General features: G+C 50.7%; 2 protein-coding genes across 4 annotated transcripts; both read right to left on the bottom strand.

The window, feature by feature from the left end:
- Positions 1-110: 110 nt before the first annotated feature.
- Positions 111-14,676, bottom strand: DCPS (decapping enzyme, scavenger). The gene is made up of 6 exons (XM_030505469.2): positions 14,468-14,676; positions 13,393-13,561; positions 6,525-6,670; positions 4,378-4,491; positions 1,596-1,706; positions 111-550 (listed from the first exon to the last, which is right to left on the bottom strand). Exons 1-6 carry the CDS (start codon positions 14,624-14,626, stop codon positions 284-286), a joined length of 966 nt encoding a protein of 321 aa, XP_030361329.1. The 5' UTR covers positions 14,627-14,676; the 3' UTR covers positions 111-283.
- A 128-nt stretch (positions 14,677-14,804) lies between these two features.
- TIRAP (TIR domain containing adaptor protein) lies at positions 14,805-21,490 on the bottom strand. 3 transcript variants are annotated; one of them, XM_030505473.1, is made up of 8 exons: positions 21,470-21,490; positions 21,171-21,282; positions 17,444-17,540; positions 16,608-16,691; positions 16,338-16,405; positions 16,092-16,146; positions 15,285-15,866; positions 14,805-15,183 (listed from the first exon to the last, which is right to left on the bottom strand). In XM_030505473.1, exons 6-8 carry the CDS (start codon positions 16,096-16,098, stop codon positions 15,140-15,142), a joined length of 633 nt encoding a protein of 210 aa, XP_030361333.1. In that variant the 5' UTR covers positions 16,099-16,146; positions 16,338-16,405; positions 16,608-16,691; positions 17,444-17,540; positions 21,171-21,282; positions 21,470-21,490; the 3' UTR covers positions 14,805-15,139. The 3 variants fall into 3 exon arrangements, with proteins under 3 accessions (XP_030361333.1, XP_030361330.1, XP_030361332.1); XM_030505470.1 differs by lacking the exons at positions 21,171-21,282; positions 21,470-21,490 and adding an exon at positions 17,915-17,946; XM_030505472.1 differs by lacking the exons at positions 21,171-21,282; positions 21,470-21,490 and adding an exon at positions 17,896-17,921.
- Positions 21,491-22,107: the final 617 nt, after the last annotated feature.

Here is a 22,107-nt window from a genome sequence, read left to right as displayed (position 1 = left end):
TTTGGTGGCAGAGGTTGTCTTTTGGGTGAAGATGGATGCGCGCAGACCCTCCGCTTGCTGCATCCCAGTCCAGTGCTACAACCCCGGTACAGACCAGCACACTAAAAAGAGTTACTCAATCAACGTTTTAATTGACTTGAGCAGAAGACACAATTTCTATACAATGGGCCATCAGCCCCAAATTGGTACAAAAGCAGAGTTAACAAAAAACAAACTCTTTAAAAAAACAACCTAAAAGGGGCATTTATTAAAACCAGAATGATACAAAAGCGCTTTTTCCTGCTCACACCCTTCCTGCCTCCTGGAATCTCTTGAACAGCATTTTGTCTGCCTGAAGGGCGAAGGTCAAAGCCCGTTTCTGGTAGTACATGGAGTCCAGCACCAGGTTGTCAATCACGTCTGTCAGGAGATGGGCTCTCTCCACAGAGATGCCCGGAGCATCGTAGCCCAGGGCGGTGAAATGCACGTGTAGATGGTAGTAGGAGGGATGGTAGTGCAGGTAGATGCGCAGCTGGGAGCCAGGCACGCCGAAACGCTTCATTATAGCCTCCTAAGGAGAAAGGAAACCCCCATAGGTCAGGACTGGAACACACAGTGAGGGCATGGGGGCAGGCAGTGTGTGGACAGACTTGGAAGGAGCAGCCCTGATGGCGGAGAGAAAGGCCGGAGTGATTTCTGCTTCTCCATCCTCACAGCAAGGGAGAAGGGAAGGACAGAGCTCTTCCCATCCTCTGTTTTGGCTTCCACAGGGCTGGAGCGATGCCTTCAGCTGCCCCACTTTCCTCCCCCGGTGCCGGGACGTGCTCGTATCACTTTCCCTTCCACCCTTATCACTCCCCCTTCCACCCTTATCACTCCAGCTCACCCGGTGAGTTACAGGCATCTGTTACCAGCCAGTGTAATTAAAGCTCTGAGCAGTGCTGGTGAGCTCTGGCACGCTGCTTGGGTGCACTGCAATCCCCTGGCTAATCTCTTCATTAATCTCCACTTTCCCCAGTGCAATTACTTCCCAAGTTTCTAAGGCGGTGAAGGAAAGGGAAGTTATCGTGCATCTATCTGCACCAGGCATGCCCCGGCACAGGGCTGGAAAACACTCGTCTGCCAGTGAAAACAGGGTTGGGAGGAATCAGAATCAAACAGGCTGGAAAAGACCTTTAAGATCATCAAGTCCCAATGTTCTCCCAGCACTGCCAAGGCCATCACAAACTCATGTCACTAAGGGCCTCATCTACATGTTGTTTGAACACTTCCAGGGATGGCGATTCCACCACTGCCCTGTTATCAGTGTGGATAGGACAGGGCTGGACTCCTGCAGCTCACTGCTACCAGAGGTGTATTGAGCACCCCTAAACCACCTTGAATGCCACATGGCTTTCCAATGCCCCAGGGGAAGGTGCTGACAGAGCCACAGGGTCTCCAGATGGAGATGCTAGAGAGGGGCAGCGCAGCTTCAGTTCATCACCTATTGTCACCTCCCATTAGTGGTCCCCAACACAAGCGCTGTGGGTGGGTAGGTTGGTCACCAGTGATGCTGTGGCAAGCAGGCTGAGCTCTCCCTGGCCAGGAGAGCAGCATTGGACCAGCCATGCTCTTACCTTCCCTTCTTGCAAGATGTTCCTCAGCAGTGGGAGATGCTCAGCAGTGAGGTCCCGAAGTGACTTGACGTCCCTGCGGTGAACAAGGGCTATCAGGTAGAGATCATCCAGCTGCAGATAGAGATGGAGGTGACCACAGAGCAGATGGAGGCACGAGCACTTTGGACCCAACACCAACCCCAGCTTGTGTGATAAGGGGCTACCTCCGGCATGTTTAACCCACGCCTGAGTCGAGTTGAACCCAGTATGAATCTCCCACTATGAGATGCATTCACCCACTGCACCTCAAAGCATCATTTCTGGGCAAATTGGGGTTTGTCCAGCACTAACCAGGAGAGGACAGCTTCACCTCAACCCATACACAGTGGGACTGCAAGTGTCTCCTCAGCTTTAAAGGCAGATCAATTGATCAACTCTTTTCTGCTGTAAACACAGCCCTTGCATGTTCACAACACAGCCCTGAGCATCTCAAATACGTTGTTCTGGTGCAGCCTGAGGCTGGCAGCCACCTTACTCCATGGGATCTGCCAGCACGGCCCTTTCAGCTCAGTGGTTCATCTCCATGCTCCGATGAGGGTTTACAGTGAATCACAGCAGCCAAAACAGCAACTATAGATGCCTCCAAGTGAAAAGCTTCCCATGTTTCCACTGTACAAATAGCTGTCCACTTCCAGTCACACCAATCCTATAAAGAACTATTTTCAAGACCTAATCGGTCACTGGACAACCCCAGAGCAGTAAAACATCCATTCAGCAGCATTCAGCCAGACCTCTGGCATCTCCCAAAGCACTTCAATGTTTAACAAGACATAGAGATGTGGATCATTACACTTTAAAAGTAAATGAAAATAAATCACCATCTCCTTCAGCTTCCCAATATGAACACTGCAAATAAAAGGGTTGAGATATCTGAGACCATCTGGCTCCTTGGAAAGAGATGCTTGTGCCAAAAGATGCTCTGAGGACCCTGACTCGGAGCTCTCGAACACGAAGCTGTTGTTTGCACCCGGCCAGCACAGCGATGCTCATGGTTCCGTTTGATTCCCAAAGCAGCTTGTGCACAGCTCGTATCAGCTTGTCTTCTTTGGAGCAGGGCTGGCTGGCGGCAGGAAAAGCAAACAGCTCTTCTCCTTAGAACAACATCTGCATGTTGCTGTTTGAAACAAATAAGGCTGTTGCTAAAAAGGCTCTGACTGATGTCATGCCGGGCATCGTTTCAGGCAACGCCTCGGGGCTCCTGCGGCTTTGAGAGCGGCTCAAAAGAAGTGGGAGGAAAACACAAAACCACACAAAAAAAGACTTTAAAACACGAAAAAAAAACCTAAACCAAACCCAAAAGAAATTGACTCGAAACCTCCACCAAGGTTGGGCAGCAGGAGCTGATGCAGCACGCAGAAGGTTGAGGCTGGCAGCAAGGACAATGCAAGGGAGAGATCTTCCATCCATCAGGCTGATGTAATTCCAGGTGAATTCACCCCATTTTGTGGGCTAAGGTAGTGCTGCGGAAGGGACTTCAGAGAGTCCTGCTGGGAGCAATGTCTTGTTTCCCTAATTTAATTCAGTAGCCTTGCCTGTTTGATGGGAGGAGGCAGAAGGAACCTGTGCCTGTGGTAGCCCCGGGGCTGCCAGGATCAGCTCTGGCTCAGCATCACCTACAGCCAAGAAGAAATTCCTTGGCTCAAAGGCAGAAGTCAACAGCCCTTGCTGGGATGCTGGCTTGCCTGCCTGGGAAAGAGACAGGCAAAGGGCCTGGCTAGCCCCAGGGATCTCTTGCTGCAGACAGCAGCCCAGCAGTGCAAAGAAACCAAGATGATCCTGTCCAGCAGAACAAGAGGCTCCCCTGAGGACAAATCCCACCATTTAAGCACTCCCTGACCATGCCAGCTGCAAGATGTGGATACAACAGGTCTCTAAAGCACAACTCTTAGCCCATCCATCTGTAATTCTGATGCAGGTTGTGAAGCTTGGCTGCTGTGAGTGATGATTTACAGTGAGGCTTTGCTTGAAGCATATTATCAGCCTGAAAGCAAAGGGCACTGAAGAAGGCACAGCTCAAACTCGCCAGGTATCAAAGCCTCTGCAGGAAGAAGGTCGTGCCTCCCAGTGAACAAGAAGAAATTTGGGTTTGGTTACCCCCTCATTGCTTGACAAGGGATTTGTCACAAGCTGATGTGACCAGAGATTGCCCTGCAGTGACCCACTCACCTGTGCTCGCCCAGGCAACCTCGCACCAGCACAGAAACACAGAGTTGTGTTGCACATGAGTTACAGGCTGGTTAAAACCCTCTGTGTTTTAGTGAATGGCCACTCCCACGAGGGGTTAAGCAGCTGCTCCTAAGCTAAAAACCATCTGTTTAACATTGTGTGGAGGGGAGTTAATCACAGCAACCAAAGAACAACATCGGCCCCGTTTGTCTCTAAAGTTGAGGCTTGCAAAAAGAAACAAAGGCCCAACCAAGTTCAGGAGGAGCAAACACGCAGCTGCCTTTAGGTTCAAACACATCACAGCACCATTTGGGTTAATACAGGAAAGAGAAAGGGAACCTAATAAATAAATCACCCCCAGCAGCAGTGGGAACAGCCTGGGTTTTGCAGCGGCCACAATTAACACATGATAAAAGGCCCTGGCAATACCATCACTTAACGACAGCAGGAACAGGAAGGACACATTCCCCTACTAAAACTTTCATTAGCATGCTATTAGCAGCACCAAAGTGGACATTTCCTCTGGATTACCTTCAGGCAAGCAGCATCCCTCCAAAGCAAAGAGGAGCAAACCAACCTGGTTTTGATTCCACTTAAAATCTGGAACCAGAACAAAGCCATCGCAAGGATCTGGGTTTTCATGGATGATTTGATCGGCCTCAGCTTTCTTCTCCAGGATATTATACACCCACTGAAAGAGAAATATGTGATTTAGAAACCAGCAGAGAAAACAACCACCTCAGGCACAATTAGCCCAAGCTCATGGATTAGTGCACAATCCCTGCAACTAGAACATAAAACCCAAACCAAACAACAACTTGATTTTCAGATGACCCAATCATTTCACGGCTGGTAACATTTGTAGTTAATTATCCATAACCCTCCAACAACAAACTCCAGGCTGTTATGAGCACTTCAGTGAAAAGATCCCCCCCTGACCCTGCTGTGTGGCACTGCACTGATTTCTTCAGGCGGTTTTGCTTTCTCTCAAGCATTAAGAACTGGCCACAGCTGGAGCTGAAGCACTGAACACAAAGGGGTTAGCTCAGTGTAGAAACAGTTGCATTTGCCCCTAGGAGGATGTGGGGATAATCCTCCCCACTGGGGTCTAGCAATACTCCAACCAGACCTGGCTGCTCCAGAGATGGAGCTGCTGCAAGTGCTAAATACCCATAGCAAGGGGTTGGAACTAGATGAGCTTTAAGGTCCCTTCCAACCCGAACCATTCTATAGTTCTTTACACCTCCAAAATGCACTTTACGCTCTAGCTCAAGTACTGGATTGCCAAAGGAATCCCCAGTCAGGTTCCTAGAAGATAAAACAAGGCAGCAGAGAATGGCTGGGGCTTGGAAGCCATTGAAAGGGTTTTGAAACCTTTTCCCCACCAAGTTTAGGTACGAAATGCTTTGGGAAGGTGCAGCCAGTCTCACAGACACACTCAGTGAGCTCAGTCAGTGGACGCTGGGCACACTCAAGACAAAAAGAATCCTTTTGGGGAGCTCTGTCAAGACTTTAATCAATCAAATCAAAACTCAGGATCATTGTGAACTGACCTGAATATATCCCTTAGGGAGAAACCAACCTCCCCTCCCTTGATCTGGCTTTTTGCTTAAATTCCTGGTCTTTTCTCCTAGAAACAACGTCTTAGAGAAGATTAGATTCTCCAAAGTGATTTTGGAAAGCATGGCACAAGATCACGGTGCTCTGTGACCCTGGAAGGAAAGCAGTGCAGGAAATGGAAGCTTGCCCCTTGGTTTGGTTTTATGCCTGCTCTATTCACATATCCAAGCTACCAGTGCCCGGAATAAGCTCCCTGATCAGATGAGCTGAATTTTAAACCCAACTGCTGTCTCATGTGATGAGCAGGTCATGAGCTGCCTGCTCTTGCTGTTTCCAGCACAAGCCCAGTGCGGACAACACACGTCCAAAGACTGGCACCACAATAAGACTATTATACCGAAAGCATCCAGGCTTTGCATCCTCCAGCAGAACACAGAGAGGCCTCTGTAGTCCCCTGGTATTTCTGTTACCCTTCATATTTCCCCTTTCCACTCATCAAACCCAGTTAGACAAAGTCAAGAAGTGGCATTATCAATGGCTGGTTGTCTTTGGGGGGCTTTATTTTTAATGGGATAGCCTCAGCAGACCAAGGATTTGGTTTATTCCCCCTTCTGCACAGGCTGGCGTGAATTGGTCCTTACAGATTGTGTTCCTTCGGTCTCTAAAGAAGAGAGATAGGGAGAGGAGTGATCAAAACGGATGTAAACCAGGAAAAACAATCCATTGCTGCTGCCTGGGGCGAGAAGGACACTAAAAGCACAGTCTCATCACATGGAATATGGACTGAATGGCAAAGGAGGTGTAGGCAAAGTCCAAGGAGTGAGTTGTGATGCAGGAATCCAAGAACAATCTGTGTCTTTCCATTTCCACAACACCCAAGAGACTCCTAGAATGACACCAACGCCCAGGGAGCCATCCTTGGGAAAGGAGGAGGAACATCCCAGCACAGAAAGTCTGCAGGAAGCTTGGGAAAGGCCAGGTTGTCAAGGGAGGGGGTTCTCTGCCTTTACTGCGCTCTGAGGCACAACACAAGAGGGACGTGGAGCTGTTGGAGCGAGCCCAGAGGAGGCCACGGAGATGCTCTGAGAGCTGGAGCAGCTCTGCTCTGGAGCCAGAGACCAAAAAGACACCCACTGTGCATTGGGGAAGCAGTGGTACCCGTACCTGGATGCTGAAGCTCTGGGACTGGACGAAGGGCAGCGTTATGTTCTTGTAATCCTCCCAGGTTTCACGGATGAGGTGGGCCTCTTGGCGCAGGTACTTCTGAAGGTGTTTCTCCGTGGCAGGGTACACCACCGTGGTCTTTATCTCTAGAGACAAACACGCTTGTGATAAGTCAGTGGACAAAACCCACGTTAGGTCCTGCAGTCCCCAATAAATTTGTTTTCCCTTCTAATAAATGCCCCACTAAAAGAAATACCACTAAAACAGCAGGGTGGGGAGAACAGACACGGAAAGCAAACAGGTACTTTAACCTCCCAGGCTGCCACTGCTTTTGTTGAGGAGGGATAAGCCAACAAGACAGCCAGGGCCTGTCTTTCTAGTTCAGTGGAGGAGTTTGCTGTCTCAAAGGGCTTTTTCCCACACTCGCACTCTTTCAGGCATATCAGCAACATCAAGGCAGAGGTGGGGCTCCCATACATGCAAGTCAACAACCAGGACAGAAACACCACCCCAGGGCACAGACGTATCTTCCTCGTGCTTAAATCTGAAGCACCCAGCAACTTTCTCCAGCCACAAGAGCAGACACAATATGAGCTGCAAGCAGCAGGGCCAGAACATGGAGCGGCTCCTTCGCAGAGCTCTCAGGCATCACGATGCTTGGCCTTGAGCCCTGAGTGCAGGAAGCAAAGAGGTCAAAGGCACAGGGATGGACCCAGAGCAAACAACACAGGCTGATGGGTAAATACAGCTTGGGATGAGCCAAGGGAAGAGCGGGTGATTCCCCTGCACCACCTGACAGTGAGCATTCGGCTGGTGATTCTAGGAAAAGGAAAAGTTTCTGTTGACCTAAAGATTATAACTTCTGCGTCATTTGTGTGGCATTAAACAGGACCCAAGCACGCACCTCATCTGCCTCTGCAGCAGTAAATCTTGCCTACAAGTGGTGAAACACTTGGAAGGAGAAAAAACCCCACGAGCCTGGACAAACCCCAAGCAGATCTGACCAAAGCAAGGGGCCAGGGCACTGTCAATGATGCAGTTTGTGCCCAAGGTAGGGCATGAAAACCATGGGACGCACACTCACCATGGTACCAAACAGCCATGCTTCATGCTTTATATACTTTAATACACAGCCAGACACTGAATATAAATGTAGTATGAATATTAGACAGGCTGAGACTGGGCTTGTTCAGCCTGGAGAAGCCCAGAGAAGCTGTGGCTGCCCCATCCCTGGCAGTGTTCAAGGCCAGGTTGGACACAGAGGCTTGGAGCAACCTGCTCTAGTGGAAGGTGTCCCTGCCCGTGGCAGGGGGTTGGAACTGGATGAGTTTTAAAGTCCCTTCCAACCCAAACCATTCCATGATCTATTTGTTCCTAAAGCCAGGGTTTGGGTCTTTAGTTTTCTGCTGTCTCTTTTCAAGGCTGGCTCTGCACAGGCCGGGTGACTCTGCCTTTTCATTTCATGCCAAACCCAGCTTAATGAAATCCACAGGAAAATGCTGGTAACATGAAATATGAAAATGCAAACCACAAGGGCAGCCTGGTCCGATTCCCACCATACACATGTTCAAACAAGGTTGTTTTCCAGGACTCAATTAGCACTTCTAGTGGGATGATGTAATAGCAAGAGAGAAAAAGACACACAAGGCTGTAGCTCCTCTGCTCCTCACTTAGGACCAGCAAAGCACTGGGGAGAAAATAAAAAGGGAAAAGATAACGTCCAGCCTCAGGCTGAAACTTCCACAATTTCACTGTACAGCCCAAAACCAGAGCAGGGGCTGCAGCAGAACCCCCTCCATGGTGGTGACAATACAATCCATGCACTGGCCAGGATGGGGTTGGAGAGGACCCTTCACAGCTTCCCCCATCACCTCCCTATTTTGGGTGGTGGAAAGAGCCACTTTGGCTACTTTAAAGCCTTGTGCAAGATCCGAGAAACCCTCAACGTGCAGCTGCAGTCGAGCAGCAGATGTTTGCAGGAGGAGAGGGGGGAGAGGCTGTGGTTCAGTAATGATTATTTCCCTTCTAGAGGTCTCATCAACCCCGGAACGCCCCAGCGATTCTCATTAACATGAATTACCACAGCCCGAGAAGCTGTTTGAGAACGATAGTCAGGCTCTGAGCATTTAAGAGCCCATGAACAAGATGCAAAGTCCTCGCTAAGGCTGGCAAGAAACAGCTACAGCGAGACCAGGCTCGCCACGGAATCTTTCCATTGCTGGCAAGCGGCCGTGTTCATGCTCCAGTTTAAAAGCCGCCGTGCTCCTGGCAGGCTCCATGTGCATTGAAGCATCACGTAGGCTGTGGGGCAGCTGAAACCTACCCTGGCCTGGAAATGAGGGTAAAGAACTGCTTTAGGACACATGATGTGGGGTTTTAAGCTCGCTGGGGCTGAGTCACATCAGCTGCATGTTCCTATGGGCTGCCACGGAACGCTTGTGGTTTACTCTGGAAGTCAGGAGCGGCCCTCAATTAACTGGGGGTTATAATAAAGGAGGGTTAATTGAAGGAACCTCTAATTGAAGGAGCAGGAGGCAGAGGTGCTGTGATAGTAGAGAACAACCCATGGTGTAGTTCACCCTATGAAGTGTGTTGGAGGGGAGGCACCGCACTGTTGTTTCCCTGACCAGGAGAAAAGGAAGCTCACATTAAAACCAACCAAGAAACAAAGTCAAAACACCAGCTCAGCCTGGGGGATTTATGGGGAAAGGGGCTGAGGGCACTTGTTGCCAGAAGGAGAGGATGAAACACATTTGTGCTCCCTATGGAGCAGGACAACTAAATGTCGCAGAGGGGAAGGAGGCAGAGAGAGCTTAAACACATGGGAAAGTGTCTTGTCCCCTTCCACACCACGCTCTTCCCAGGCTCTGCCAAAATCCCCCTCCAGCTTGGCCCATTGAGTTTCAAACTGATTCAAACAGCAAGGAGAGAGCAGGGTGACCTGGTGAGTGCCCTGTGCTCACCTCTCCCATCCCAGCAACACTGAAATGGAGCACTCTACCTCTGTTTTGAATAGATTTGAGCACACAGGGCAGGAAGAACCTGTTTCTACTCCTGGTCAGGGGTGCTTTTTGCCTCCCTTTGCTATTAGGAAGCTGAGCTTTGGCTTCTCATCTGCTTGCCTTATCAACTCAACCATGAGGTGCAGGAAGGTGCCAAGGCCAGGAAAAAGCAAAGAAAGCCACATTGCACCTTCCTCTGCAAGGCTTCTTCCTGCTGCATACAGCTCTGCACCACCTTCCCAGCATCAAGCACCTCCTTCCACGCAGCCCTAACTCAACATAACAATGCACACCTTCCCCTTCTGTATTTTTGTTCAGTTGCATGATCACCCCAGCACAGTGGCCACAGGGGAACACCTCATTTTAACCGCCTCAGCCACCTGGGGCTTTCTTTATTGAATGAGATAACAGCACAAAAGGAACAGGATAAAGCTTGCAAGAGGCCAGTGCATGCCAGGGCAAGCCAAGCTGCTGGGTGCATCTGAAAAGGCTGGTTGGCCCTTGGTTCCCTCCCAAAGAGGACTCGGGGGGGCTCTAGTTGCAGGTTATCAAGCCCCAAAACCCAGAGCAAAGCATGGCCATACCCTCTATGGCCACCCCACAGCTCCCACTGCTGCAGCAGCGATGCTTCCATAAGGAATTCTCTTTGCTGGGGAAGCCCCATGGGCAGCCGGAGCACGGAAACGCTGGGACACAACCAACCTCCCGCAAGTCTCTCCAGCTCCTCGCTGCCTGAAACCACACCGGGGAAAGCAGGGATGTGTATCACTTCCTGCATGACTGAATACTTTCCTTCCACGCTCTCCCATTCCTCCCAGCCCCGTGTCAGAGAGATGGAGCACCTCCCGCTGTGCTCGTTTGGAGATGGTTTTAATCAGCTTCAGCCCGCAGCACACGGATGAGCTGTGCCCAGCGAGTAAAGGCTCCTTAAAGGATTGCTAAGAGCCCTTCAATTACGCTGGCACAGTTTTGGTGCTGTAAAACACCCCATTCCTCAGCAACCAGGTCAGAGGAGGCTGGTTTTGCTGCAAATAGCAAGATCTTCTTGCTAAATGGGTGCAAGCACCATCAGGAGCTGGATGTTATTGGGGAACACGCGGATCAAACCATCTGGCTTTTGCAACCAAGCCTTTGGCAACAGCAAAGATCTTTCCCCTGCTATGAAAGCAACCCTTGCTCTCACTGCAAGGGAGAGTCCCAGAGTAAGGCTTTCCTGCACCATTTCTCAAACCTATAGGAATAAGCTGCCTCTTAAATCAAGGCAACATCCAGCAACTGGCCTTAAAAGTAAGTTACGCACCCCTCTGACGCTGCTCCTCCTTGCAACCACACTCACAGATTTCCTTCTCTTCATTCAGGTAGCTTGTGCTGCCCTTCAGATGAACTCTGACCATTATTAAGCTGCTTTACACGTCTTTTATTCCCCCATTTTAGCCTTGACACATCTCCCCCAGTGGCCACTTAAACCAACGACACAGCTGAGGTCCTCTCTCTGACCAGCATCCCCACACCCGTGTGCTCCCAGCCCTAAAAACCTCATCTTTAAGCAGCAGCAGAGTGAAATTCCTCTTCCCAGGACAGAGGGGAGGCGCTTGCTGAGGTAATGTGCTGCTTTTGGCCTCCCTTCCTCTGCCTTCACCACGCAAACAAAGCGACTGGCCCAGACTCGCAATGGACCACCAAGACAAAACAAGCTTTCATCACACAGGGCTTGTGTTAGCTTGACTCTGCAGAGGGAACAGCAGCACTTCAATGGGAGAGGGTGAAGAAAACATTCACCTTCAGCTATCAAGAAACTCCAGTTCAAAGAAGAGCTGCCTGAGGACTTGGGACCACAAAGGCAGCATTGAGAAACACACATCTCAAAAGCAGAAGGACCGGAGGCAGCTCCTCACACACAGTGTCATGAGCCACTTGAGGCTGTGATTTCATCATCTGGAGGTTTATCTTACCTCTAGACAGCAAGAAGCTGAGCAGAAGAGAGGTTCACCCACCCGGGATGCTGTGAAATCCCCAGGGTGAACTGTGTCACACCACAACCTCGGGCTTTTCAGAGGAACTGCTTAATGGTTAATGAATCACTTAACCTCTACTGCATCATCTTAACCAGGTGTAAGCCCCAGGGGAGAAAACCCTTTATCTCGCCAACCCTGGAACCAAGAGGCTGAGAGAGACTCCATGCAAGGGTTCGAACTGTGTCTCACCACGATCACATCCCTGGATTCCTCACAAGCCTTGACGTTGTCTGCAGTCTCAGAGGAAATTTCTCCTCCGTTGTAGGTTTACGAGCTGCATTCCTCATGTCAACTCCCTCCTTGGGCCGTGACTCAACTCAAAAGGGCAATTTCCTTCCCCTCCTGACACACACAACCATTTCCTTCGGTGCCAGCCCAGCTGCCTGCCAGCAGCTTAAGCAACATGCCCGCAAAACCAGCTATTGAGCACTGAACTGCTTTAAAGAAGCAGCTTCCCTGCTCATAGCACAGAGCTGGGGAGTCCAGAGAGCAGCACCAGCGTCCACAACCCCATCCTGATCCCTTCTTGGGGCAGCTCAAAATCCAGAGCAAGCACAAGGAGAGGAATGAGGTGGAAAGATGCAGCACTGGGTAACGTATCTGCAAAAACCTACCTTTTAAAGGCAATGCAAGAGGAATTAAAGAGATGAACTTTAGCAGAGAGAAGCCAGAGGCTTTTCCCTATTCAAACGGAACAGCATGGGAGCTCCCCCAAAAGCACAGCAGGTTTGGTCCAGCCATACGTGACACAAACACAGGGCAACCACAGCACAGAGGACACACCAAACCACCCGAGCGAGGATTTAGTTTAACAAAGAGCCAGAAATGGCACGTGAAAAGACCCAGATTCACCTGGATTTGCTCCAGAAAGAAGCAGGACCTGGCATGGCACTGATAGAGGTGACATTCAACAGCCTTTTCACCCTGGTGAGGGGTCTCACACTGTCATAAACCTTAAATAAAGTAAGATCTGGGAATACCGGAGTTGAAGAGCGCTGCTCGAAGCGCTACAAGTCAGATGCCAGCACAGCTGCCAGGGCTGCAGCTGGAGAGAGGCCCAGGGGACTTTGGTCTTGCAATGCCACCTCGTGGGAATCACTGCAAGTCGCTGCGAGCAGGAAGGAGCCTGAGCACAGCTTTAACATCTTCCTGCCATTGGTGTTCTCCTGCCATTGGAACGCCAGAACCTCTGATTTTGAGTCCTTGACAGGACAAGAGGAGCTTTGCACAACTCACAAGCTCCCAAAGACAGACAGTGCTTCCTCCTACACCATGGAAACGGCATTAAAATACAGGTGTATTTGGGCAGGCACATCAAACATCCAAAGAATTCAATTCAGGACTGCAACAACTTCTAATTTAGGCTATCACCCTGATGAATTTTGACTGTTAAGCCTGTTTGGCTATCACTATGCTTACAGAAGCATCAATGTGTAATTAATCGCTGCACTTTTGGAATTTAAACCCATCCCAGCATTAAATTGAGGTGCCCGACCTGCCAAGATGTGCTCTGCAGATTGTTATTAAGGTAAACATGATGGTGAGAGACAGTGTTTTGTACCAGATTAACTGATATCACGAAGACACACAATGAAAGCTTTCAGACCCACAAGCCCTTGACCTTTAAACCAAGACAAGGGGAAGGAATCAAGTGATGTCTGTTTAATGGCCAGCAACTCAACAGCTTGGTAAGCGTGAGGAAAAAGGGTCCCAAAACCTCAGAATTCAGATGTTGCTTTCAGAGCAGCAACAATCCCCAATCTGCTGCTGCTGCCAAACCACAACCAGAGCAGCAGGAACACACAGAGCAGCATCCCAGCCACATCACCCTCCCAGGATGCCCCTGCTCACCGCTCAGCTCCGGAGGAGGGTAGAGGTGGTATGTCCTGTAAATATCATTGTGCATCTGCAGCTCCAGCTTCGTGTGCTTCTTCAGCAGGTCCAACAGCTTCTCCTCCTGGAAAGGAGTCTTTTCCAGGATGACTAAAGCATCTGTTCCCTCTCCGGAGGGGCCGGTCACCTGGAATAGGAATGGATAAAGCCATTGGTGACATGGATCCAGTCTGAGGCCAGGACCTGAGGCTCCACAGCAGACACACATCAGGCCCCCAATTCTTGTACACAGACCCCCTCTTGGTCCAAAAATAAAAGGCAGATGTGGCTTGAAGCATGTCAGCAATCTACTCCCTATGAGGGAGGTTTTTGGGGGGAGCACAGGACGCGGACAGTGCGTGAGCCCATCTGCACCTCCCTGGATGCTCCCAGTGCCTGCAGCCACATTCCCACTGACCCACATCACTGATTTCATCCCAGATACTCGCAGGTCAGCATGGGGCTGTCAGAAGGTCAGGATGAGGGCAGAGGCAGGCAGCGGCTGGGGCACTGCAAACACTGCAGCTTGTGCCCTTGCCCATGGCAGGGGTTGGAACTGGATGAGCTTTAAGGTCCCTTCCAACCCAAACCATCTGTGATCCGATTAATTTCTCTTTCGTGGTATCCTTTTACCTCTTATAGGTATTTATATGCCTGCCCTATTTACACCCCACAGCTAAATGCTTGCAACTCAATGCCTCTTCCCTACCAAGCACCACAAACCTGCTCTGGGGGCCAGAAGCAACAACGGTACTAACACAAACACAGCCCGAGGTTTGAATTAAGGCTTCCAGCGCGGGAAGCAGCCGCCTCCTGCCACCCCCAGGCCCTCCATTTGGCCGGATTTGGGCAGCACCGGGCTGGAAATGCGAGTTAATGGGGATAACGGGGAGGATAACGGGAATCAGCACCACGCTGGATTGGGCGCGCCATGTGCTCCGGTTGGGGGCGTGGCCTCGCCGAGGGAGGGGGCGTGGCCTGCGCTCAGCGCGGTAAATCGCGGCGGGTGCAAGCGGTGCTGCCCCCCCTCCGCAGCCCCGGCGCCCCGCGGTACCTCCCCGTGCAGGAACACGGCCTTATCCCGCGCCGACTCCCGCAGCACACGCCGCAGGCGCAGCTCCGCCAGCGGGAACGGGGCGGCGGCGCCGCCGCCGTCCCCATCCGCATCCTCCTCCTCTTCCCGCTTCCTCTTCAACGGCGGGGCCTCCGCCATGGCGCACCCCGCCGCACTGCGCTTGCGTGGGCCCGCCGAGAGGAGCGAGGAGGACGACGTGAGGAGAGCGCGCCCCCTGGCGGCTTGGGGGGGTAGGTCTCCCTAAGAGGGGGTCTGAGCTTAACCCCACAACACACAAACCCACAAATCGCGGAGTGAAAAGAACATTAAAACTAACTCAAAATATAAAACTTCTGCATTTATGTTGTCCCAGAGAACGCGTGTAAAGGCCGGGCCGCCGCTGCGTCAGTTTACTGAGGGTCTGAGCCCCATCAGGAGCTTTAAAGACCCTCCCCGAGCCTCCATACATCAGAGCTTAGTGTTTGCACAATAAGCAGTGGGGACCGGGGTGTCCCTGTCCCCTCTGAGAGGGGTTTGGCCACACAGATGTGGGCATCTGTCCTCCAGGGATGCAGGCAAGTGTCCATATTCGGTTCCCAGGTCTGCTCTGAGGAGCTCAGCTTCACCCCAAAAGGTCCTTTGGGATGTGGTCGCATCCAGATCTGTTGTGCACTACTCCGTTGTGCTCATGGAGCTCCGGCACAGGTCCTGGAGGTCTGTGGAAGCAACACAAGCCTCATTAGCAACCAGTTAAGCTTAAAATAAGCCATTTAAATCAACTGACACGGTCTTTACCCCACCAGAACAAGGGACTCACAGCGCACAACAGTGTCCCTGATCTGCCTGAAGCTGTTCTCCTTCATGTAGATGTAGTAGAGGTTCCGCAGCTCCTTGGGATAATCCTTCCGATCCACGTCCTTCAGCACAGGGATGGTGCGCCCGTTGGCCATCGGCGCTTCGGCCAGTGCCTGGTGCATCTGGTACTTGCACCACGGATCCTGGAGGAAGCCGGGAGTGATGAGCATGACCCAGCAGTGGCTGTTCTGCACAGCATCGCACAGCTCCGTCACCACGGCGCTGCCCGGCGCCGCGTCCCGCAGCTGCAGGAAGCAGCGGAAGCTTTCGGGTTGCCCCTCCAGGTAGGACACCAGCTCCTCCACCACCTCCAGGTCCACCTCGCTGTGGCAGATGCAGACGTCGTAGCTCTTAGCCCAGCGGGCGCTGCCCGAGGCGGTGATGTCCGATACCAACACGGGTGATGAGCGGGTGGACCGGGTCAGGCTTGTGCTGGAGCTCTCAGCAGAGGATGAGGAAGGGGAGGAGGAAGAAGAGTGGCTGGTGTTGAGGCTGCTCTCCACTGACCTCGGCTTGGGCTTGTGCAGGAGCCGCTTAAACCAACCTGTGGAGCCAGAGAGATCGCAAGGAGGTTTAAGGGGGGGCTTCCATAGCAGAAGCAGGACACCTCCAAATGGGAAGGTCCAGATGGGGTCTAGCCCTGACCCCCAAAACCCACTCCATCCCCTAAAACATCTGCTACTGTGACACATGGGTGCATCCATATGGGCACCCTCGTGTTTTGGTTGGAAAGGGACGGACCCAGAGGGTTCACCCCCCCGGCACTCACCAGCCATAGCAGGCACTGTGCTGCTCAGCTGCCGATCGCCAGCCTGAAACCTCTCCTGCCAGCAGGAAAAATAAGGGATAAAAGAAGAAATTAGGAGACCAGGAACCAGCCTGGAGCAGGTCTCAGCCCCCAGAGCTCAGCGGGGTTTATCCCAGCCCCAAAATCACCCTTAGCAAGGTTTTTCTGCACCCACCTCCCCAATATTTGCCAGCTCAAGTCCCCCTGCTCTATGCCAGAGATACATACCTATGGCAAGCGAGGCCGAGAGCCAACGAGCAGGAGACACCCTCATTCCCGGTGGTGGGGAAAGGATCCTGTGGAGGGAGAAGCAGGATCAACAGGGATCACCCGGGACCAACAGGCTGGGGCAAACAAAAGAGGGCTTGGGTGAAGCCAGGTCCTGCCCCAGCACACACAAACCACATTGCCCAAGCAAGGCACTGCTTGCTAATAGTGAAAAGCTATTGCTGTTCATGGATGGTGAATGGTGTGGGGAGAAGTCTGGGGGATGCCTACCTGGGATGCAGGAGTTGGGCACCGGAGCAGGGAAGGGGGATGCATCAGCCCTTGGGCTCAGCAAGGAGGATCTTCTGGGATCACCTAGGTGGGAAAGAAAAGGTAGGATACATGTTCACTCCGGAGCCTAACGGGAACCACAGTGAATGGTGAGGCTGATCCATCCCTACAGCTTCCTCGTCTGGGAGCAGCTCCTGATGGAGCAGGTGGAGAAGGGAGGACAGAGGCACCCACCAGCTTCCCTAGGGACAGAGTGAAAGAGCTGCCTCATCCTCAGCCCCCCAAGATCCCCCCGGTTGGGGGCAGGTCCGGGTTCTCCCGGGCATGCGGAAGCACAGGCAGGGGAAGCAGCTCAGCCCTCCCTGGGGCCTCCCTCCCACATCCGCCACCGCACCCAGCATGCACCAGCCACCCCAGCCGACCTTAGAGGTGGCCACTGAACCCTCTGCCCACCGCTGTGACACTGCCACAGCTGAGCTGGCTCAGCGTCCCCTTCGCTGTTCACTCTGGAGCGGAGTGATGGCTGCCACACCGGGTGTCAGGCCACCACCTATGGGGTCCCCACACATAAAGGGGCTCAGCCCTCACCTCTACCCAGCTCAATGCACTCATGAAGACAACAGTCAGTGCTTCTCATCCTAATTTCACACCCCCCATGCCCCAAGGGAGGCCACTTACCCACCCGTGTATGTGTCAACCCCCAAGGCACCACCCCACAAACCTGAGTTCCCACTGGACGGCCCCCCACACCCTGCCCTCACTATAATATCATCATTATTAAAGGCAGCAGTGTAATTAAGGAGGCATAGCTTGATTAATAACATGCCTTGACCCACCAGCAGCACGTTGAACCCCCCTGGCAGCACAAGTGTCCTTCAGCTACGGTGTCACCGGGCTGGTCATCGCTGGGAAGCCTGTGTCTTATTCAATCGCCTGCAAAGAGCATTAAGAAATGGGTTTAAAACAGGGTTAGTGCAATGCAGGGTCAAAGCCAGCCCCCAAAAGGTGTTCAGGCGAGAGAAATCAGGCTAGTTTTGCCTCTAAATACACCCATAACCAACACACTTCGTTATGGTGCTAACACAGAGCGACACACAGCTCTAATAACCCCAAACAGACGCATTAAAGCAGCCAGCTGAGGGCAAGCCCCGCTCTTATACCACAGACACAAACGCCAGCAGCTGGAGGAAGGAACTCGAGCTCGGAAGGCCCTTGAGGGGTTAGAGAGCACAATCACGCTCATAACAAGCCCTTATAACAGAGGAGACCGGGCCCCATCCCCTCTCACCGGGCGCCGCCATACGAACCTTCCCCTCCGCTCACAGACCGCGATTGCCAGGCGCATGCGCCCGCCGCCTTTTATACCGCGGAGAAGCATCGCGAGAACATGCGGGTGAACTCTCGCGCGGGCTGGAGCTCTTCGCCCCTTCCGTCGTGGGAACGCGAAGGTCCCGCCCTTTCCTCTACCAGCCAATGGGAGGGCGGAGCGAGAGTGGGCTGGCCAATCGCGTCCCGTCGACTCGCTAGCTGTGATTCATTGCTTTAGGTATCAATAGATACCTAAAGGAAAGCACCTTCAGGGATAGCTGTCTGTAATATCCACAGGGAATTGGTGCCCAGGCAGGCGATAAGTTATCCCTGTGACACGTGGTTCCAGGTTATGTTTGGGGAAGGCAGTGGGAAATCTCATTTCAGGCTATACCATGCAATAGCATGGTTTTCTGAACAAGCACACTTCAGTTCTAAGTAAACATTCATGAGTTTCAGAATGGTTTGGGTTGGTTTTTTCCCACAAACCCAAAGAAAATCAATGAAAAGGCCAGTTTCACACAGTGTTTCTTTTCATGCTCTGTTGATAGCTCCTTGGAAAGGAAAGAACAAATAGGAGTGGTGCAACCACTGGTTTTGTTCTGAAGTATTTACTATTGATAGCTCTTTTCCTAATGGTTTGCGGAATCATCTGGAAGTCCAGCACTGTCTGGAGTGGCTGTGAAGGCCCCTTGTGTTCGGAAGGGTGCCATTTCCCTGGGAATGCTGATAAGAGTGATCGAGTGCAGAGTCACTTCATTCAGGCCTTGGAGAAGGATCACAGGGCTGTTGGTTTTCCTTCGGTGGCTTTGACTTACGCCTCTCTTCACAGAAAATGAAACAGCCATTTTCAACATTCGCTGTAAAGTTCAGCATCAAATGCTGCTGTGGCTGTGAGAAGGAAGCTGTGGTTGAGCTCCTTGAAGAGGAACCTCTTTGGTTTATGGCTGTGCAGGGCTCTGAGTTCTGAAATGAGATGGGTGGTTTCTACTTATTCTGTCTTCCAGCATGAGACTGTCATCAAGCCTCCCAGTTGTTAACAGATAATGTTCCTGATGGTGTGTGTTGCACTTCCTGAGGCTGCCCCTGGCTGTGCTCACTGTCTGATTAATCCTTGCCTTCTATACAAACACAGTTAGATACAGCGTACCTATCCATGAGCGTGTTGTGTTTCTACCACAGGTAAAAGAAGTCATTCACCAGAGGGCAACAAGAATAAAACTTTCTGGCTTCCCCTGCCAAATAAACTGGGAAACTCTAATAAAGGCAGATTGAAGGAATTGCTTGGTATTGAGTTTTGGAGGCCATCTTTCTGCTTGTTCCTTTATTCCTTGATGAAACAATTTGTTGGGTTGTTTTCAGAAGCCTGAAATAGTAAACGCCTCATTTCTATAAGAATAGTCTCGCTGAGCTAGTTCGTCACTGAATCAGTCTGAAGCCAAGTATGTGCTTAGTAACTTTGCCAAGTGAAGCCTTGATCCTTGCAGACACTGGGTTTGTGCAGTGAATCACAGGAATTGGCAGAAGGACAAGCTGCAGCCCCAGGTTGCTTCAGCTTTGACTCAGTAGGTTTATTTCTGGAAACATTGAACAAGTCCTTAGTACTTTTAGCTCAACTTTTACCTGACCAGCTTCTATAAATAACTTCAGAACTCCTCAGGTGGGTCATGTCCCCACGGGATGGACCCTGTCCCATCTTTCCCATCCCACTGAATCAGCAGTCCTGCTGTTTTGCTAAGTGCTTCTATACATGCAACGCAATGACGAATATATTAAACCTGCATATAAAACCTTAAATAATCTTGCAAAAGCTGTAGATGAACCAATAAAGCTTCCTTCTTCAAGGCTCCTCTTAAAAAACAAGAAAGGCTGTAAAACCTAATCGGTGAGAAGGGAACTTTATACAACACTCAGTGGAACACTGATCACGGACAAACTCACAAACAACTTTATGCAACCCTCCTGTTGCTGAAAACATTTCAAATTCAACATAAAGATCTTCAAAATGTATTTTTTTAACACTTGTTGATTGCAGTTGCAAAATGGAGCTGCAAAATGAGGTTGTGTTGCTGCTAGGGAAGTGCAAAGTGGTGTCTGCTTTGGAGGAAATGAAAGTCATGAAGGGAATAGTGACTTACCACTAGGAAAGAAAAGAAAGATCCCTGAAAGAGTAGCAGATAGACAATGTGACTTCATAAATTAAGCAGGACAAAATCTTGTCTTGAAGTAAGTCAGGTATCCAGTCTAGTCATTAGAAGAACTGGAAGAAGCTTGAACAGAGGAAGAAGAGACTGGGTTTTCCTTGTTACCATTCACTGCCTGGCAGTATTACACCCCGAAAAAGAGAGGCCTGGAGAACCCATTTACACCTACCAAAAGCAATAGGCATTGATTCCCAATCTCCCCCTCACCCATCTGTTAGCCAGTGTAAGTTCTGACAAATCAAAGCCCAAAATAGCACAAAATATGCACTGTTCTCTGTGAGAAATCTGCTGCAGCCCACCACTCCTACACCTCTGAGCAACAGAGCAAACAGCTCTGTATTTTGGAGCTCCAAAAGCACACCCAGTGTACACCTATGGTATTCTTAGTGGGAGAAAAGCTGCTAATAAGCTTTTCTTGGAGCAAATTTGCCAAGCCAAACATAGATAAAGTGAAGAACATGGCATTAAAAAGGCTGGTGGTTTCCAGGTGCCCAGCTCTTATAAATTCTACTGGAGAGCCATTGTACGTGGGTCTGACGGGTTGGCCTTTGTCAGTGGTGCCAGGGTTGCTACTAGCTGATAACTGGACTGTGGTCAATAAGGAAGTCAATGTGCTGTATGGGTTGAGGGCCTCTTGTTACGCTGGATGTTGAGGCCAGTTGCCCGTGGCAGGGGGTTGGAACTAGATGATCTTAAGGTCCTTTCCAACCCAAGCCATTCTATGATTCTGTGATTTTAGGTGTAAGAAACTGTTTTCAAAAGCAGCTTGCCTTTAGCACAAAGCTCTTCAGCATCCCCAGACTGAGCTGTGCTGCAGTGTTAGAAGGCAGGAAGGGTGAATTACCACAGTCCCACATGTGGATCCTGGGTTAACAGCTTTCTGGAGAAGGGCCAGATAATGAATATGCTCATAAATGATACCAGGGGAGAGATCAGAGGAAAAAGTGGATATTCGTGCATTGGATTTACATTATAACACTGGTGCAGAAGTTACAAATGGGAATTGTAAAAAGACATGGTCCTCTCTGGAAGTTGGATTTATTCCACTTACATGAAATCAGTGAGGCCAGGACCTTGTTCTTGTCAGAGAAGCCAGAGTTAATGTTCTTCTCTTCTAGCACCAGAAGTGTTGTCCATAAGGTTAACAGTCCTTGAACTCTCTCCTGCAGAAATAATTCTAAATTTCAGATGTAAATGTTACTTGATCCATAATAAGTCCACCAGCAAATGTCTCCCATCAATGATTTACCGCCCTGAGGAGTTTTCCTGCAGTGTATTTACCTGTTCCTTGTAGGTCAGCAGGAACTAAGAATGAGGAAGACTTCATAGCATTATAAACTTTTTGCTTACCTTGGCTTCTCCACCCTCTCTTAGCAAACTGCAGCTCCAGAACTCTCAGCTAAGCTCGGAAGGGAACTATTCTCACAGCAGAATAACCCCCCTCAGGTTTTATTCCTTCCTGGTGTTTTTTTGTCCTTCCCACCACATTCACCTTCTGGACTGGGAGGAAATTTGAGGCTGGGCTGTGTGTAGATCCTGCACTCAAGGAGAAACTCACCTTGTGCAGGAGTTTAGTCTGGGCAACGAGCAAGCTGGATCCAGCTGTGGTCTGAGCAGGAGGCTGTGAAGCCAAGCGGCTACTTCCCCTTTGAGTTACTATTCAACTTCACTGGGTGGTGCTGAGAGGGAGCGGGGGGCAGTTCTGCGCCCCAGTTGACTGGCCTTGTAGTTAAAGCTCAGCTCTATGTGGGAACTGGGACGAGATTTGTCTTGGGAACATTCTGTCTGTTCAGGGTGTAATGAATTTGCCTCCAAAGTAGGATTTGGTTTAGTAGAGATGGTGAAGATAATCAAAGTGACCAAATTAGACCCAATGGAAGTTGGGAACTAGCAGTTTGAGACTGGAATAATCTGAGAGCACATTTCTGCACTGTGTTTTTGAGGCTTAGTATTCTGTTATTTGAAGTATAACCTTACTCTCCTGTTAG

The sequence above is a fragment of the Strigops habroptila genome, chromosome 17 (assembly GCF_004027225.2).
Source record: "Strigops habroptila isolate Jane chromosome 17, bStrHab1.2.pri, whole genome shotgun sequence".
Lineage (NCBI taxonomy): Eukaryota > Metazoa > Chordata > Aves > Psittaciformes > Psittacidae > Strigops > Strigops habroptila.
Note: the sequence above shows the minus strand (reverse complement) of the source record. Positions and strands in the feature narration are given on the sequence as shown.